The 19,371-nt window shown below is 45.3% G+C and overlaps 1 protein-coding gene across 4 annotated transcripts in view; it reads right to left on the bottom strand.

Moving 5' to 3' along the window:
• The window catches only part of CMTR1 (cap methyltransferase 1), a 45,306-nt gene that overhangs the window by 14,029 nt on the left and 11,906 nt on the right, over nt 1-19,371 (bottom strand). For 3 of the 4 annotated variants that reach the window (XM_040983302.1, XM_040983303.1, XM_040983304.1), the window contains exons 3-13: nt 19,217-19,368; nt 17,602-17,760; nt 14,108-14,200; nt 12,904-12,975; nt 11,461-11,555; nt 11,285-11,357; nt 8,594-8,792; nt 7,722-7,840; nt 5,359-5,455; nt 4,919-5,051; nt 4,030-4,209 (exon numbers count right to left, since the gene is read on the bottom strand). In XM_040983302.1, the coding sequence (XP_040839236.1) occupies nt 4,030-4,209; nt 4,919-5,051; nt 5,359-5,455; nt 7,722-7,840; nt 8,594-8,792; nt 11,285-11,357; nt 11,461-11,555; nt 12,904-12,975; nt 14,108-14,200; nt 17,602-17,760; nt 19,217-19,368 (1,372 nt within the window). The remainder of the gene's footprint in view (nt 1-4,029; nt 4,210-4,918; nt 5,052-5,358; nt 5,456-7,721; nt 7,841-8,593; nt 8,793-11,284; nt 11,358-11,460; nt 11,556-12,903; nt 12,976-14,107; nt 14,201-17,601; nt 17,761-19,216; nt 19,369-19,371) is intronic. The other variant, XM_040983305.1, reaches the window with a different exon arrangement.

Genomic DNA, 19,371 nt, shown 5'->3' with positions numbered 1-19,371 from the left:
GGGAGAGGCAGAAGCCAGGAGCCCAGAACTCCATCCCCATCTCTTAGGCGGTATAGGTGCCCAAGCCTTGAGTCATTCTTCATTGCCTTTCAGGCACATTAGCATAGAGCTGGACTGGAAGCAAAGCAGCTGGGACTCAAATCAGTGCTCATATGGGACAGTGGAGTCCCGCAGTTTAACCAATTGTGCCACAATGCCAGCCTCTGCAATTTGAACCTGTGGATATCACTGATGGGAAGGATGTAGTCACCAGGAAAAATAAGATGGTTCCTAAAAAATGTAAAACCACATGATGCAACCACTATACTTCAGACACTTCAGGAGAATCCATGCAGGCACTCACGCAAGCACTCGGGGCTCACAGCTAAAAGGTGAAAACCAACTTACATGTCCACCAGTAGGTCACTGGACAAACTGCAATCTATACACACACACAATGAAACACTATTCAGCTATAAACAGGAAAGGACTTATGCTACATAAATCAAATACAATAGGATACACACTGTATGATTATTTTATATGAGAGAATAGGCAAATTCAGAAAGAAGGGCAATCAGGGAGCTGCAGTTTAATGGAGAGAGTTTATGTATCAGATGATGGCAACGTTACGGAAATGGACAGTGCTGACGGCTGCACAATGGCAAATGGCAATAATGCCACCTAACTGGGAGTTTAAAATGGCTAAAATGGTAAATCTTATGTGATGTACATGTTACCAAAACTAAAAAATAAAGCCTGAAAACACCTGTTTATCAAAAAACACTATTATGGGACGGACATTCAGCAACAATTAGGATGCTGCTTGGGATTCCCACACCTTGTGTCAGAGAGTCCAGGTTCAACTCCTGACTGCTTCCAATCCCAGGTTGCCACTAACGCATACCTCGGGAGGCAGGAGGTGATGGCTCAAGCCCCTGGGTCCCTGGGTTCAGCCGGGCCAGCTTGAGATGTTTTGGGTATTTTGGAAAGAGAACCAGCAAATGCAAGATCATGCTCTGTCCTGTTTCTCTCTTTGCCTTTCAAACAAAATAAATGAGCACAACAGGGGCCAATGTGGTGGCTCAACAGGCTAATGCTCCACTAACAAGTACCAGCATCCCATGTGGGTGCCAGGTTATGTTCCAGTTGCTCTACTTTTGATCCAGCTCTCTGAGGATGGCCTGGAAGAGCAGTGGAAGATGGTTCAAGTTCTTGGGATTCTGTACCCATATGAGAGATCCAGAAGAAGCTCCTGGCTCCTGCTTCGGACTGGCCCAATCAGGCCACTTGGGGAGTAAAGCAGTAGATGAAGAGCATTCTGTCTCTCCTTCTCTCTGTAAATCTGCCTTTCAAAAAATGAATGAGCACAACTGAGAAGATAAATAAGCAAGTCCCAGACTGGAGACAAATATTTACATTTCACAATTTGACATTGGACTTACAAAGAAAACATACAAACCATTCCTAAAACTTATAAAACCAACTTCTTTTATAGACATTTTCCTGTCATTTACTCCCTGAACAATACAGCTTAACTACTATTTATAAAGCATTTAGATTGCATCAGGTATTATAATCTAGACATGGTGTAAAGTATATCGGAAGATGTGTTTAGGTTACACAGATATGCCATTTATAGAAGACACTTGAGTGGAGCTCAACAGGTGAATCCATTACCTTCAAGCACCAGCATCCCATACTGGAGCTGATTCATGTTCCAGCTGCTCTATTTCCCATCCAGCTCCCTGAGGATGGCCTGGGAAAGTAGTAAGATGGGCCAAGTCCTTGGGCCCTTGAACCCACATGGGAGACCTGGAACAAGCTCTTGGCTCTTGGCTTTGGCCATGGCCCAGTCATTGTGGAGATTTGGGGAGTGGTCCAGTGGAAGGAAGACCTCTCTTTCTGTATGTCTCCTTCTCTCTCTCTATAACTTTGCCTTTCAAATAAATAAAATAGATCTTTAAGGAGAAAAAGCCCCAAACATGTAAAACCAATTTTTAACAGTCAAAAGACTTGATGAGATACTTCATAAAATAAGATATACAATTACCCATTAAGCACATAAGAAAGGAGTTCAACATCATTAGTTGCGACAGAAATACAAATATCACAATGACAAACACTACATGGCACTAGAAAAACTAAAATGAAACGACGGACAATACAAAATGTTGACAATGATGTATTAAAACTTTGACAGAGTGAAGTGTAAGATGGTACAAGCACTTCAAAAAGCCGTATGACATTTTTAAACTAACATACATCTTCCCTATGTCCCAGAATTTCTGCTCTTGGGTATTTATCCAAGTGAATGAAAACATCTGCCTGCTGAAAGCTTTATACAAGAATTCTGTAGCAGCTGTATTAGCAACAGTACAACTAGAAATACCTCAAGAGCCATCAGCAGGATAAGACATGCTGTATCAATGCACTGAAATACTGCTCAGCAATGAGGAAAAATAAACCAGCACAACATCAATGAATCTTAAAAGCATTACAGTAAGGGGAAAAACCCCAAACACAGAAGTGCATACAATGGGATTCCATTAAAGTTTCAGAACAGGAAAACGTAATCTGTGGTAACAAAAATCAGAAGACTAATTACTTTGAGATTGACCAAGTAAGTAAGGGGCACAAGGATATTTCCCGAAATGACAGATATTTTTAACTAAATAGGGATGTAGGCTACATATATGTGTCAAAACTGTCTGCAGCACATCAGAAGAACTCATGTCACAGAATTATATCTCAATTAAAAACAAAAGCAAAAGACACATGGTTGGTTATACGACTACTTGAAGACTCAGCATTGGGGCCAGCACTGTGGCACAACAAGTTAAGCTGCCATCTGTAATATCAACATCCCATATGGGTGCCAGCTCAAGTCCCAGCTGTTTCACTTTTGATCCAAGCAGTAGAAGATGGGCCTAAGTGTTTGGGCCCCTGCCATTCACATGGGAGACCTGGATGAAGCTCTTGGCTCCTGGCTTTGCTCTGGCTCATCCCTGGTTATGGAGCCATTTGGGAAATGAATCAACAGACGAAGATCGATTTCTCTCTCTTGCACTCTGTCTCTGTAACTCTGACTTTAAATAAAATACTTGGTGTTTTTAGAAGCTCTGAAGAGAAATGGAGTTTGGGAGCCAGAAAAATGGCTCAGCAAGTTTATATGCCACATAGATTCCCACATCCATTATAAGTGCTGGTTCAAGTACTGGCAGCTCCACTTCCAAGCAAGCTCCAAGCTAATATACCTGGGAAAACAGTTGATTTTTGCCAAAGTTCCTGGGCCCCTGCAATCCACATGAGAAACTCAGAAGAAATTGAGTTGCCTTTGGCTTAGCTAACCCTGGCTGTTGCAGTCATTTGGGGAGTCAATCAGTGGATAAAAGACACATGTGTGTGTGTTGTGTGTCCCCATCTGTCTGTCCATGCCTCTCTGGTTTGGCCTTTCCTATACCCTATTTGGCACTGATTCAATGCCACCATACAACCTCACTGGCAGAGCTCAGACAACTGTCACAACTTTACATTACTATCACTAATAGGTGGTGGGGAAGAGTCAAAGAAATTAAAGAAGGTAACAGAAATAGTTTCTCAGATGATGCAGTAGGAGTCATGATCTGCTGAAAGGTTTGTCACTGTCACAGCATGTCTATACCCCTATTCTCCCTCATCTGCCTACGAAGAGGGCACTTACAAAGTAGCAACCATGTGGTCTTTTACAAACAGCAACAATTCAGTGGGCATCACTGTCTCCAGGGACACAGGCTGCTGTCAATTGTCAGTCATACTAGGATTTCTTTGGAACAGGCCTTTACCCTCCAGGCACCCACCCACAGGATTTACAATAGCACATGGGAGCAGGATCATTGTTCTCACGATCCCCAACGTCACAGGGAGCCCTGCACACAGCACACTAAACTCAGTAACCAATTTGTTAGGGCTGACAAGTACCAGTAAGAACCAGTCACTGGATTCAGATCTTAGCTCTCTGGTCTTCCTTGATGGCCCAGTGGTGCCAGCACAAACAGCTGGTTATCTTACCTCTCGTTAGACCGTATCATGTAGTCAGTAAATTCATGATCTCCTTTGATCACATCCAAGGGGACCACAAGGTTCACATCAGAATCGGTGTTCCGTAGCTGGTTTAGTTTAATATTCACTGAGAAGAGGTAATCTCGGACATCATCTATGCCCACCTTCAGGCCCTTGCACACCACATACCTGGCAGGAGACATGGTCAATCCATTGAGCAAGGGCTTCCTCCCCACACATTCTTTTCCTTCCAACCCATGCAATCACAAAGCTAACAGCTTCCCTGTCCAAGCTATAGTCTGAGTACAAAAGACAGCACACACAGACTCTGCCGTAAAGGCTGACCTCAAACCCTTCCCTTTTATGCCAGGTTATGTTTCTACTGTCTGAGGTGGTGGCTTCCAACACACTGCCACCAGTTGGGCTGCATCTCCATCACCTGGTAGTAATAGAACCAGTGAAAAAGTCTCTCCAAGCACAAAGCCCAGGAATCTGTCTTTGCAAGCTACCTGGCAACTCTGATTGTCTGCATTTTCTCTCACCTCATGCGTGGATACTAGGTCTACCTGGGATGCCAGCAGTGCATTTAGATGGCAGTTCCCTTGCCCCTTCACAGTTCCTTTCCAATCAAGTATCATTATTATTAGTCAATTTTTCTCAGGCCAAGTTAAGAAATCCTTCTTCCCCCCTCCATACAGGCAGGTAGAATAAAGCCTGCGGAGGAGGAGATGAGGCTGAACTGGTACATCACAGGACCACTAGGATCCAAGTACCCTGAAACCCACTGGCTCTAATCATCTAATCAGATGAAAGGCTTTAATGCAGCTTGAGAATTCATACCACGGAGATGCACCCGGATTTGCTGTTCTGACTCTTACAAGAAAGAGGAAGGCCTCACCGCTCTGAGTTGGCAGGACGGCTGGTAACTGGTTTGAAGAGGCACACTCGTTCAAAGCAGCAGTACAGCAGGTAGATGAGCCCCACGCTGAATGGTGTGAACAGGTCAAAGGTTTTACAGATGAAGTGGCCTCCTAGATTAGAGCAGATACACTAAGGGCAATAAGTGCCTTCAAGGAAGTAAGGGAGAGAGTCTCAGCGAGTAACAGAACAAAGTCAAGAAGTCAGCACTGGGCTTCACTAGCAGTCAGAAACAAGAGGGACAATCAACCTTAGCATTTGCGATTCTATAGAACTTTCTTCCATAAACTCCTTATTAGCAGCCTGATATAAACAGATGCCCTTCTTTTTTAACCTTCCAGCCAATCCCTGAACATTGTCTTACCCAGCAGGGCCTCTAGGGACTCAGGGGAGAGGAAGGGGCAGAGAGGGGCACAGTACCTGTGCGGACCACGGACAGCGCCATGAGGAACTGACACAGCAGCAGCTGCTTGCTGAGGATCTCCTGCAGGTTCTCCTGGCCCTCCACCGAGAAACCCTGAAACAAGAGCACAAGAGGTTTGGGTGTCAAAGAGAAGTGATAAGGCCTCAAACAGCCAAGGGCCAAGTTCACATAAAAGTAAAGAGGGCTGGAACTGGGGAGGATTGTTTAACAGGTACAGAATTGTAGTTCTGCAAAACATAAGGGCCCTGAAACCTGCTACACACAATGTGCACATACTCAGCACTCCTTAACTGTACACTTAAAAATAATTAGGAGGCAAGTGTTCGGCTTAGCAGTTAAGATGCTGTTTGTGATATCCACATTACACACTGGAGTGCCAGGCTCAAGTCACGATCCCATTTCTGACTCTAGCTTCATGTTAACATGCACCCTGATGATTCAAGTAATTGCCCATGTGGAAGATCTAGATGGGGTTCCCAGCTCCCTGCTTCAGCTTGGATGAACTCTGGCTGTTACATGTACCCGGGGAGTGAATCAGTGCACAGGAGTTCTCTGTTTCTGCAACTCAAATAAACAGAAACAAATAAAACAGGAGTCACCACTCATGATGCAAGAATCCCATATTGGAGTATCAGCTACTCTATTTCCAATCCAACCTCCTGCCAATGTGCCTGGGAAGGCAACAGAAGATGGTCCAAGTGCTGTGGCCCTTGTACCCATTTGGGAAAACAGGAAGAAATTCCTAGCTCTAGACTGTTACAACTATTTGGGGAGTAAACAGTGATTGGAAAATACCTTTCTTCCTCTTTCTATTGCTCTACTCTTCAAATAAATAAATCTTAAAAAAAAATTTACAAATAGTTAAGAGAATATATTTTATATTACGTATTTTTGTAATTAAATAACACAGGGCTGGCATGGTGCTCTACAAGTTAATCCTCTGCCCTTCAGAGCCAGCATCCCAAATGGACACTGGTTCATGTCCCAGCTGCTCCACTTTTGATCCAGGCCAAAGAAAGCAGTGGAAAATGGCCCAAATGCTAGGGTTCCTACACCCACATGGTAGACCTAGAGGAGGATGCTGGCTGCTGGCTTCAGAGTGGCTCAGCTCCAACCTTTGTGGCCATTTGGAGAGTGAACCACCAAAGGGACAATCCTCTCTCTTTCCTTCTTCCCGTCAATTTGCCTATCAAATGAAAAAATAAATAAATTAAAAAATACCATAAAAAGAGGCTGGTCTTCATTAAGCTGACTCCAGCCAGGCCAAACTTCCCTCATTCCTACAAAAGTTAAATGACTCAGAATTTAAAATGTTTATCAATGCCTTCTACACTTACAGCACACTGCTTTGGTAAGCCAGAGTACCAGCATCCTCTCTGCCTTCCTTTACCTGCCACATAGTTACTGCCAGAGATGCCACACAATAAGCTCCAGCGGCTTTTCTCAACTCCAGCCACATAACCACAAAGCAACAGTCATGTTATCCTTTCTCCAAGGAATACAGGAAGCTTTACTTGCAGTGTCATGTTACTTGGTGAGAACTCCCTGTGTCCTAAGTAGCGGCCTGTGAACAAGGACCCGTGAACACACACTGCAGTCCACACAGTGACAGAGCCTTGTTCAGGTGCCTGAGCTGCCAGGAGTAGCATCAAGGGGACAAATGCTTCCTCTTCGGTCTTGCCTAGCTGGTTTTGGTAAAGGTCCTTGCCTTTTTCAGAATGGAAAAAAAAAAAAAAAAAGCCCCTTTTTATGAAGTGACCTGAGAAGTTCCACCTTGCTCCAAGCAAAAGTGTTCACAGTCCACAACATCACAGCTATTATAACAATGTAAGAAAATATGTATACATAGATGGGCCCATATACACAGTATGGTGGCTCAGTGGCTAAATCCTTGCCTTGCATGTGAAATCCCGGCCTTGCACGTGCCAGGATCCCATATGGACACCGGTTTGTGTCCCCGACACTCCACTTCCCTTCCAGTTCCCTGCTTGTGGCCTGGGACAGCAGTCAAGGACGGCCCAAAGCCCTGGACCCTGCAACCATGTGGGAGACCTAGAAACAGCTCCTGGCTTCAGCTCGGCTCAGCTCTGACCATTGCAGCCACTTGAGGAGTAAACCAGTGGATGGAGGATCTTTCTCTCTGTCTCTCCTCTCTGTAAATCTGACTTTCCAATAAAAATAAATCTAAAAAAAGGAAAATTAATACATGAAAAAATAAAAATGCAAATCCTACTGAATAGTAGGCTATCATCTTTGGGTATGGCTAAAGGACCCAACCAAACAAAACAAGTCCTTTAATATAACAAACAAGTCCTCTAAAATAACAAATCCCTCAATGGTCAACCCTACAGTTACCTACCCCATCTGCCATCAAAAAGTGGACACCCTTGCGATCTGTGTTATCCAGGACAAAATTGCGAAAAGCAGTGATGTTCTCTGGGCGGGTGATATCTCCATCTCCGTCGATCCCGTGCTCACCTGGCAGGTCACAAGCTTCAATTCATATTGCACTCATCTGCCCTGCATGTCCTAGCAGCTGGCATACAAGCTCTATAGGACAGTTACCAGAGGTACCACAGGAGTCTTGAGATCCAGGACCCACCCCACATGGCTGCTTGAATGAAGGGTGATAGGCTGGGAGGAAGAACAGGGCCTGCTGTAATAAGCAAGATCCAGAAGGAGCTGACCAGCCATGGCTTAGCAAGTGAAACACTCTTCCTCTTCAAGACCCAGTCATATTTAAAAGTAATCTACACCTGAGAACCAACATCCAACTCTGGGTGACAACTCTTCAGAAAGGTCCCGGGGTTTGCAGATAAGTCACACAAACAAGACAGACAAGAGGTACTATGGGATGCTGGGCCACCTGGCCCCTGTGCCTTCTGCACCTGTGACAGAGCTGGTGGGTGGGTGGGTGGGTATGTTAATAACCCTACCAGCTCTCCACTGGAGATCAGAGAGTTTCATTATTTCCTGTCATCACGAGAGAGGTGTGCTTCTGAAGGGAGGGATTACTTAGGCTTTGACAAGAGTTAGCCTAGTTAAGTATTTAACCTGAATACAGCAGGCCCAGAGTAACGAGGAGGGAGCTGGCTCTCCCAACAGGGTGGGGGAATCCTAGACCAAACGGCTGAGGGAAGAAAACATGCACATGGGTAACAGCTGCTGCCAACCTGAAGTGCCTCGCAGGGCTGCCCTCGTACCTCCCAGCGCCCTCCTCAGTGTCCCTACCGTAGTAGGGCTCGAACAGCTCACTGGAGGCCGAGTAGAAGTCCTCCAGCTTGAAGTCATTGGGACCCTTCAGAGTCATCCCAAAGCCCTTGGCATGCCACTTCTTCCTCCACAGCACATACTCTGAGAAGCCGCCTGGGCCTGCACAGACATCAGCAAAGTACAGGAGCTCAGGGTCCCGGTCCTTTACCAGTGGCTTCTACAAAGGCAAGCAGGAGACAAGGAGGAAAGGGAGAAAGACATACTTCAGTGAGTAACAGGAAGGTGAAGGCACCGGGAGTCTAACAACCCTTTCAGCAAGTATGATGCGGTTTCCGCCAGAGCCCCAGGAAAAGGACCCTCTGTGATCACCGCCTGCCGGAACTGCTCAACCCACCTCCTCAACATGGACTCCAGCCAGACCATCAGGCCTACTACTACCTCCTAATTCCCGCTAACAGAATTTTCGTGGGTATTTACATGTATTAAAAAAATTTTTTTTAAGTCTTTTCCTTACTGCCTTCTGCAGAGCAGGACAGATGTTGCATTCTCATGTTACAGGTAGGGGGAAAAAAGGCTCCAAGACCCAAGGTAACTTGTTCACAGTCAATTTCCATCCAAGTGAGATCGACTCCAGGTGGTGTGACCACAACAGTCAGGTCTTCCTGTGCAGTTGGGCTGACATCATCTAAGCTTCCAGGTTTTCTGCCCTTGGTCTGTAACTTGACTGCTGGAACCGCCACTAGGACCCTAGCAAACCTGAGTGTATGTCTGGGCTTTGGCCACTCCCACATCTACTAGGACTGCTCTGGTTTCTCTGCTTACTTCAAAAACACAGGAAGCTTTCTGGGCTTGGCTGTCACTCTGGTCCTCAGGGGAAACATGGAGATGAAAAGAGAGAAGAAAGCACCCTGGGCTCCAGAGAAATCATTCTGTACAGTGGAGTGCAGGGAAGCATCTCTGAAAGGGCAATTCCCCACGGCCACTAACAATCAATCCAGGCCAAGCAGCTGCCTGAAGCATTTAGCAACACGCTGCCTTTTCCGCTGTAACTAACGTCTCTACCCTCGACCTGAGTGGGATAACCCTGGTGCCTACTTCATTTTCTCGACAGCCAAAAGACAACAAGCAGGTACCAGCGGCTGAAGGTGCTCACATTAAGAAGCCCAGAATGACGCTGCAACTTCCCCTCAGCTTAACAGAGGTCCTCTGCAAGGCAGGTTTAAAGGAAATCATTTGGGGCACAGAAAATTTAATCAACCTTCTATCAACCTAATTTTCTCAAGATGCTAATTCCAACAGCCTTTTTGTTTTGTGTTGCCTGCTGGCACTGGAAAATGGGGAGACAGACCTGAGAATAAACGAGTAAAGGCCGGAGGGGTCTACATGCCAGGTTTACCTGTGGGGAAGAAGCAGTGAGGCAGGTGGAACTGCAACATGAAGAACTTGGTTGTATAATCAGGGGGTTTGGCTCATGAGAGTAAGTGAAATAGAAACAGGACTAGGCACACCTGATTCCTTGCCATGTCACTGTTAAAGAAAATGAACTTCCTAAGATTGGGTAAAATGCTTTAAAATCCTAAAAGGAATTCTAGAGTGAAATGTCCTTTTCTTTCTCTATCACAACAAAAACTCTGTGTTCAGAGAGACGAGATATGGCTGAGCAGATCATCATATTTCTCCACTAGTTTTTTAGAAGGATCAATGCTTCTTACTTAGGATCCCATGCAAGCTGGTCCAGGATGGCAGGAAGGGAAAGCGGCCCTGTCTAAAACCCATATTCAGGAGCAGGAATAGTCCTCAAGAGTTTTCTGGTTCTAACCTGCCCTCTGGCAGCTTAGCATGGGTCATTACAGAAGGAAGCAGTGAAAGCTCAAAGAAAGTATGAGCTTCAATGATGCCAACAGCTTCCTAAATGCCGTGTTCATCTCCATCACAGAAATGATAATGATTTTAAACAGACCAGGGAAAATACCTCCTGAAATGCCCACACTTCATTCAACACTCAAATCACACTTTCCAAAGCATTCTCCTCTCACATTAAAAACAGCGCTCAATGAGAGGATGTCACAAGTTTCAACATGGAAAAGAAGTTTTCTCTGAAGACTACACTCACCTCCTTGCCCTACCTCACCCATAGTAGGAAGGAAGGTCAAACCCTAGTGGGAGCAGGTGGCCTCCAAATTCCAATGGGTAAGACAGGATTTACGTACACCCAGCCTTGTACCTTTTCTAGTTCTTAAACTTCCCAGAATGTCTAGATTTCAGTGCCATGGGGACAGGGATCACATCTGCCCCCTATATATGATACAGACAGTGTCTGGCACAAAGCAGAGGCTAGGTAAATAAATCTCTTTAACGATAGCTTGAGGCCAGGCCAGGTTCTAACTCAACGCCTCACTGTTCTGATCCCCAGGCCCGCACATCCAACTTGGGAATGGCCCTTTCTCCAGTGCCATAGGCCCCATCTGCTTCCAGTCATCATGAGCAGCAAGATCTGTGACATTAGCGGCTGGCACTCTGGCCGTGCAGCCCTGAAAACCAGTCCTTATGGGACATTCCTGGAACCAAGGAGCACATTGGGCCCTCTCTGAAAAGCTCATTTCCATCATCTAGCAGTACTCTGCTGGCATTGAACTAACAGCAATCCCTGAGCCACAGAAGCTGAAGTCCACTCAGCATCTTGAATTCAAAGCAGAATCTTGTTCTTACCCCGTCAGAGTCCCGTGGATTTGTAAACATGGAATCAAACACAAAGTCCATGTTAGCCATCTTCATTGCAGCCCTGAAACAAAAAGTAAGGCAGAAAAGCCTGACTCAGTACAGATGTTTGGAAAGCTGAGACACAGCAAGGCTCACTGAAAGAGGGGAGGGAAATGTCAGCAAACCTGTTGAGGAAGAAGACTCCACGGATCATCTCGTAGGGATTGGCCCGGGTGCGAGCTCGCCGCATCTCCTCCCCTTCCAGGTCATCAAACACACTCTGTCCAAAGAGAATCACAACCAGGTGATTTGAGGTGAGCATCAAATCAGACCCCATAGGATGGGACACAGGTGACCAAATGATTGCACTCTGCGGAGTGAGGTTCCAGTTCTGAAATGACTCACCTGTGTGACCTGAGACAAGTTGCTTTATCGCTCTGATCCTTAACTGAGCCGGAAAAAAATGTAGGTGCTTGGCACATGACAAATAGTTGGAAAATAGCATCTGCTAGAGCCAGCATGGTATCACAGCTTGCTAATCCCCTGACTGTGGTGCCAGCATGCCACATAGACACACCAGTTCAAGTCCCAGCTGATCACCTTCTGCTCCAGCACCCTGCCAATAGTCTAGGAAAGCAGCAGAAGAGGACTCAACCACATGGGAGATACAGCAGAAGCTCCTAGCTCCCAACTTCAGACTGGCTCAGCTCTGGCCATTGCCCATTTGGGAAGTGAACCAATGGAGAGAACATTTCTTTGTCTCTCCATTCTCTCTATAGCTCTTCCAAGAAAAATAAACAAATCTTTAATTAAAAAAAGAAAAGAACACCTGTTGCTCCACAACCCCCTCTGGACACGGCTAGTCCTCACAGCAACTGTCTCCACATGAGCAGCAACTCCCCAGAGGACCAGAGAACGATTATGAGACTAAGACCAGGGCTTCCCCGCTTCCAAACCCCAAACCTTTGCTGGAAAAGAAATCCTCTCTTCACCTGATTTCCCATCACCTTATAGATACTACCAACACTATGTCTGCTACAAATAACTCTGAGAGGCCGGGCTGAAGCTTTTATGCTACTCCAGCCCATTTCTCCTCAGTTTCCCTGGCTCACTGGACCTGCACCATGTATTTCCAGGCCAGCCCATGATCACGCCAGAAAGCATTAAGAAAGGTGAACATTTAGCCAGGCACTTCACATCACTATTTAATTCAACTCTCAAAACCTCTAGAGAAGTATGCTGTCACCATTTTATGGATGTAGAAACTCAAACTCAAGGTAGCAAAAAGACCAAGGCCACACATCAAAAAAGCTCTAGAAGTCAGGGTTTGATTCCTGATGCCAAGGAATGATTTCAAACCTCTCCTATCCCAGTCCCTGACAAGAGTGCAATGAACCAACTCAACGAGGTTAAATGAATCTTCTCCTGACTACTGACTACAGGACAGCACAACACCACAGGACATGACAGCCACCAGGAAAAAGGGTACCTTAGAGACACACAACAAGTGACATGTCCAATCTGTAGTGAGCCCTCCCCACATCTTGTGCAAACAGAGAACTGGAAAAGCCCCAGAAGACCACCTCACATGAGGTCTCAGGAGTCTGGCTACAGCCACAAGGCCTTACCTTACACTGTAACACGCTATGAAGCAGCTCTTCCCCACAAAACTCCGTTTCGTCTTCAATCATCAACTTTCTCTACAGGGAAAAGAAAACAGTAAATAATGACTACCTGTGACTGCACTTAGGGGCTGAACAGCAAAAGCTGGCTTTCACAAGAGTAGAGTAAGAAGGGTTTGGGACCTTGCCAAGAAACAACAATCCCCGAGGAATAGGAAAGAGAAAATCCTAGATCTCTCTGGCTATCCTCCAGATGGTGGGGAGATGAAGCAGGCCCCTGGGAGTTGTGAGTAGCACACCATATGGATATAAGACTCACAAATGCTGAGGCTGGGAAAAGCAAACAGGAAAGAGGCACTGGAGCCATCTGCCCGGAGTGCCTCATCCCTCAACCAGGGAGCCTCTCACTCTATGAGTACAAGGGCACGGTACCAGGCACCAGGCTGGCAATGCTATAGAAAACGAGAGCTAAGAAGGGCCTGGGGCATGTCAAGCTCACTGAACCTCAACAGGACACCGCTAAATCAGTGAAGCTCAAGGTCTCAGGCTTTCCACTCTCAAACAATGAGATCACAAAAAGGATCTATCTTTTGTGCATATATTAAGAGAATTGTTGATAGAGAATTGTAAGAAATTAAAATGAAAACTTAAAATATTTCGTAATTCAGTTTAAAATAACAGTGCTGTATTAACATAAAGAACATGTTTTTATGAAAACTATTCATTTTCCATCAAAAGAGTGGTACTGTTTTTCCATCTTTGAACATTTCTTTAATACCTGGCTTCATATAAGGTTAGACTCACTTCTTTGCTCTTGCATTTAAATGGTCACAATACCACGTGTCACTGGACACTCAATGTAAGTACGTGTGTGAAAAGCACAAAACAACTTTTCACCATCATTATGTAAACAGCTTTGCCTTCTGGGACACCCCTTGCCCCAAAAAGTTCTTGGAAATCACCAGAAACCCCCATATTCTAAGAACTAGAGGGTACTCTGAAAAGTTCACGGAAAAAAAAGGAATCTGAAGTTAGTTTCAGTGCAAAAATTTTTGAATCCTGTGCGCTGCTTCTTTATAACGTGCATTTTCCAAGACCTTTCTGAAGGTTTCTCGTGTTTTCTAAGATGCAAGCACATATATACACCACTCAAGGAAGAGAAAAATCAGGAATGTCAGCAAGTCAGGGCACATTTTTCCTGAAATCCTACCTTTCCCACAACCATCCAACTGCTCATTTCCTGAGTGTCAGGAATTTCGGTGGTACATTCTGGAAACCATGACACCTGCTCACAGGCACTGGGCTGTAAACAGAAGAGAGGCAAGTTAAGTTAGAACAGAGGACCCACAGCCTCAGGGCTATGCTCCAGTCCGCCAGGCACAGGGGTCAAACAAGAAAAGCCAGAGCCAGGAATTTAACTTCTTAAGGCTGCTTCCAATTCTGGTTTCAAGTCTTAGAAGCTCCCCCAGTCTCTGCTTCTCTCATCTGTTCCAATACTATTTGATAAATGCCTGTTACATGCTGAGAGCCCAGACACAGAGCTAAAAAAGACAGATCCCTAACTGAAAGAGTTTCAAGTCAGAGCATCAGGGACAAAGTGAAGAAATTGGGGATGGTTACCATATATACTACAGGTTTTATGCAAAGGCAATTACATTAGGAAGACTTAATGGCAAGGAGTCTTCCCTGATGCCTTTCAAAGTATCATATACAAAACAACTTCAGAGTCTGGAAATTAGGACAGAAAACAAGCCTCTCCAATGGCTACTTTCCCTTCATTTTTCAGTTAATTTGCCTATAAGAGTAAAACAGTGTTTCCCAAACCAGATACAGATTAGGATCATATCAACTTTTTTTTTTAAGATTTATTTATTTTCATTACAAAGTCACATATACAGAGAGGAAGAGACAGAAAGGAAGATTTTCCGTCTGATGATTCACTCCCCAAGTAAGCGCAACGGCCGATGCTGCGCAGATCCGAAGCTGGGAACCAGGAACTTCTTCCGGGTCTCCCACACAGGTGCAGGGTCCCAAAGTTTTGGGCCGGCCTCTACTGCTTTCCCAGGCCACAAGCAGGGAGCTGGATGGGAAGTGGAGGTGCTGGGATTAGAATGGGCGCCCATATGGGATCTTGGTGCGTTCAAGGCGAGGATGTTAGCCGTTAGGCCACGCCGCCAGGCCCCATATCAACTTTCAAAAAATAAATAAATAAAGTCCAGCCCCCAACACTGGAGTCTATGATTCTGTAGCCCTGAGGCACAGATGGGGCCTAAGTACATTTTCTCAAGTCCCTACAGAATTGTACTGTGCAGGGCCTGGCACAGTAGCCTAGTGGCTAAAGTCCTTGCCTTGCATGTGCTGGGATCTCATATGGGGCCAGTTCCTGTCCCAGTGGGCCCACTTCCTATCCAGCTCCCTGCTTATGGCCTGGGAAAGCAGTCGAGGACGGCCCAAAGCCTTGGGACCCTGCACCCAAGTGGGAGACCCAGAAGAGGCTCTGGGCTCCTGGCTTTGGGTAGACCCAGCTCTGGCCATTACGGCCACTTGGGGAGTGAATCATCGGATGGAAGATCTTCCTCTCTGTCTCTCCTCCTCTCTGTATATCTGACTTTCTAATAAAAATAAATCTTTTAACCACAGTTCAAGTTCAGTTGAGATTCGTTCCTTGCAAACACATATCTAGCATAAAGTCCCGCGTCTTATTGTCCAGATAAGTTCAGTGGCCTCTTGGGGAGACCTTCTCTAGTCTGAAGATAGGGCTAACAGAGTAAAGATCCGGTCAGTTAAAAAAAAAAAATAAAAAAATAAATCTTTTAAAAAAAATTCTACTGTGCAGCTGGGTTAAATACCTTTGGGCTGTAGAAACGGGGAATATAAAATCTAAACAGGTGGCTAACCTGCATGGCAGCTTCACAGATTGAGTCTCAAGCCAGTGTGGAGAAGAGACTCACCATTGCAAATCGAAGCAATGTGATTAAAGGTAATACTACATGCTTTGAAAGGCATAAAATGGTATCACAATGCAAGGTCTTGAGGGCAAGCCAACCATAATCAGCAGATAAAAAAGTTAAACAGAAAAATTACTGAAGCTTTTTGTCCACAAATCTGGCAGTATATGACAGCTTCTCCTCTTGGTCAATATGTCACTGTTAAGCATAATGACTATAATTTTTTTAAACTCCAGGAAAAAAAGCTCATATACACTTTGGATGCTCCTTTAAAAGAAAAGACAGGCTCCATTTTCCTATGGAAGTCTAAACATGAAAGCTGCCCTGGAGCAGATCTTGTCCCAAAGGTCAGACCTTGCACTCTATTCGTGGCTGCAGTGGCCACTGAGCACTTTCCCCTCAGTGGCCCAGGACTGAACAGTGACCTCAAGCACCTAGGCTCCGTCGCTTTAAAAAAGTAGCTACCGGGCCTGGCACAGTAGCCTAACGGCTAAAGTCCTTGCCTTCCATGCACAGGATCCCATATTGGCGCCGGTTCTAATCCCAGTGGCCCTGCTTCCCATCCAGCCCCCTGCTTGTGGCCTGGAAAAGCAGTTGAGGATGGCCCTCAGCCTTGGGACCCTGCACCCATGTGGGAAATCTGGAAGAAGTTTCTGGCTCCTGGCTCCTGGATTGGCTCAGCTCTGGCCATTGCAGCCGCTTCGGAAGTGAATCAATGGATGAAAGATTTCCTCCTTTCTGTACATCTGACTTTCCAATAAAAATAAATGTTTACTTGATCTTCGACAAAAGGCCAAGAAGCAATTAAAATAAATCTTTAAAAAATAAATGAAACCTATAAATCAAACTTAAAAAAAAAAGTAGCTATCCATCAACAGCTGAGCCAAAATCTTACTATAAGGCATCTTTTGTAAGAGAAATACTGAATTATGACAAATGGCAATTTTTTATGGACAAATGTCAGATTTGAGTTCAGCTAAGTTAATTCAAGTTCTACCCACTGAAAGGCTACAACTCTTGCTCCTGCTTTCACATGAATGAAGACAAGAAAAGGACCAGGTATTGCTGAGGGGAAAGCTATTGCCTAGCAACCAAGTGCAAGCATTTTCCTACTCTACGCAGTCTCATCTGCTAATCTGTCACCTGACCTCACCTGCTCACAGGTGTAAGGCAACACAGGGAAACCATCACCAACCCCTGGCTTGGCAAAGCCTGACTCTGAACTCCGTTAGGGTTTTCATCTCACGAGTTCATGTGAATACCCTCCTGGACCAGGGCACCAGGGAGATGAATAAATCTACAGTTCAGAGCCACACCCAAAGCTCAAGGACAGTTTCTGTGCCTAAGGCCAGACACTTGCGCACTACTTCCTCCCTGTTACTTTTGGATGCTTTTGTTATACCTATTTCAAATCCTTTGTAGAATGACCAACCAAATTAGATATCAGCCTAATCTGTACCATGAAAAGGGATGCAAACATTCTTCTTTGGTCTTCAGGGTTCAAATAAAGTGGTCCCCAACAGGTAAGCCTACTAAACCCAGAGCAGAAAGCCAAACTTTCATTTGGAAACTAGACGGTGAGCCTCTTCTCTGGGCATCCTCCAGAAACCTTCCATGCAAGAAACCAACTGCAACCTCACTAGCCACCGCCTTCACACTGCCTCTGAAGATCTCTAATTCATTACCATGGTGGCTTCTTAAAGCCATGCATCCAAAGTACAAAGGTTTTCCTCTCTTCTTCTCCCATACCACTTACCTCTGGCTCATCTCGCCAGTCCACATTCAGCTCCTGATCAAAGCCCCGAAGTGTCAGACCCAAACCTCTTCGGCCTTTCTGATTAGAGGCCTCAACGATGTCCTTCCGACCCTGGCTGTATTTACCCAGTCCTTCACCTTCCTTGAAGCCCATCTTGGCCTGAAAAGGAGAGGTCAGGGAACACATTAATTCAGTTCAACAGACATTTACTTAGCCCCCATCTCATGCCAGACACTGTGCCAAACACTGAGAAATACAGATGAATATGTCGGCAGTTTGCCTTCTAGCCTAATAAAAGAAAGCAGTGTAAACAACTGCAGCCTAACAGGTCTATTTTAGAGGTGAAAGTCTAGGGCAACCAGAAGTTGGACAAATGAGATGGGAACTCATAGCTATAACTTAAAAACTTAATGAATCTCACTGGACATTTGCACAACTTACCCTTCCATCTAATTTGTCTGATAAAGAGAACGGAATTTAAAATGGAATCACTTCAAGCAGTGCCTTCTACTTTACCCTTAGCAAAACTGTCTTATTTCGTGAGGACAATGAAGACCTGCATCAGCCCACTTAATCAAGAGACTATTTGAAAATGTGCTTCATATAAAATGAAGTGGAAGTTCCAATAAAATCCTAAGACAGAAACATTTTTTTGAATGTCACAACTGTCTATAAGTGTACATTAAATTCTAATAATTGGGTCCATGTGCATACTCCAAAGATCAGAGCCCCTCAGACTCTCCCTAAATAAACAAATTCTAGCAATTGGAAGAGCTAACTCCCCAAGAGGGTTTGCATTCACTTTAAAAGAAGCATCACTAATTTAGCAACCGTAGAAGTACCTACAGTAGCCACCAGTCATTCCCCCAGGTCAAAAAGGTTGACAAAGTTACCAGTCATTCTACCTCGAACTTCCCCAAGCTTGCGGTCCCCAAACTAGAATGTGAGCCTCAACACTGGCTATTCTTATTCTCTATGAAATTGAACAGGAAATTAAACAGCCAACTATGACATTCCTGAAGTCAGTGAAAGCAACTCTGATCGCCCTACAACCTGCTCAAGACATTGAGTGCTCCCCCAACTGCTGATTCACTCTGCAAACACCCAAAAGAGCAAGAGGAGCTGGCCCAGCCAGAAGCTTGGCACTCAAGTCAGGTCTCCCACACAAGTGGCAGGGACCTCAGGTGCTTGAGTCACCACCACTGCCCCTCAGGGTCTGCACCGTCAGGAGCTGCAGCTGGGCCTTGAATCCAGGCTCTCCACTACGGGATGCAGACGTCCAAAGCAGCACAGGATGGCCCAAAGCCATGGGAACCTGAAGCCACGAGGGAGACCTGGAAGTAACTCGTGGGTTCAGATCAGCTCAGCTCAGTTCAGCTCCAGCCACTGCAGCCACTTGGAAGTGAACCAGTGAACAGAAGACTCCTTCTCTCTTTCCTTCTCTCTGTAAATCTGCCTTTCCAACAAAAAATAAATAAATCTTTAAAATGGTAATGATAATAAATTTCAATAGTTGGAAGTAGAGAAACCCCTATGCTCAAGCTTTCCTGTACAAACTGTCCTTCTTTCACTGTGCTGGACCAGTCTGAGAATCCCAACCCAAGTGCTGACGTACCATAAGCTTCTGGGAAACACTGTTGTACATGGAATAGCGAGAGGATGTTCCCTCCACAAGGGAGTCTGCTTTAAATACATCGTGGAAAGAGTCAGAGCTGCGAGGCTTCCCCTCGTTCTCACTGTCAGACTCACTTAAGCTTGTGGCAGATGCTG

This window comes from Ochotona curzoniae, unplaced genomic scaffold, assembly GCF_017591425.1.
Source record: "Ochotona curzoniae isolate NIBS_2020 unplaced genomic scaffold, NIBS_Ocur_1.0 contig_3819, whole genome shotgun sequence".
NCBI lineage: Eukaryota > Metazoa > Chordata > Mammalia > Lagomorpha > Ochotonidae > Ochotona > Ochotona curzoniae.
Note: the sequence above shows the minus strand (reverse complement) of the source record. Positions and strands in the feature narration are given on the sequence as shown.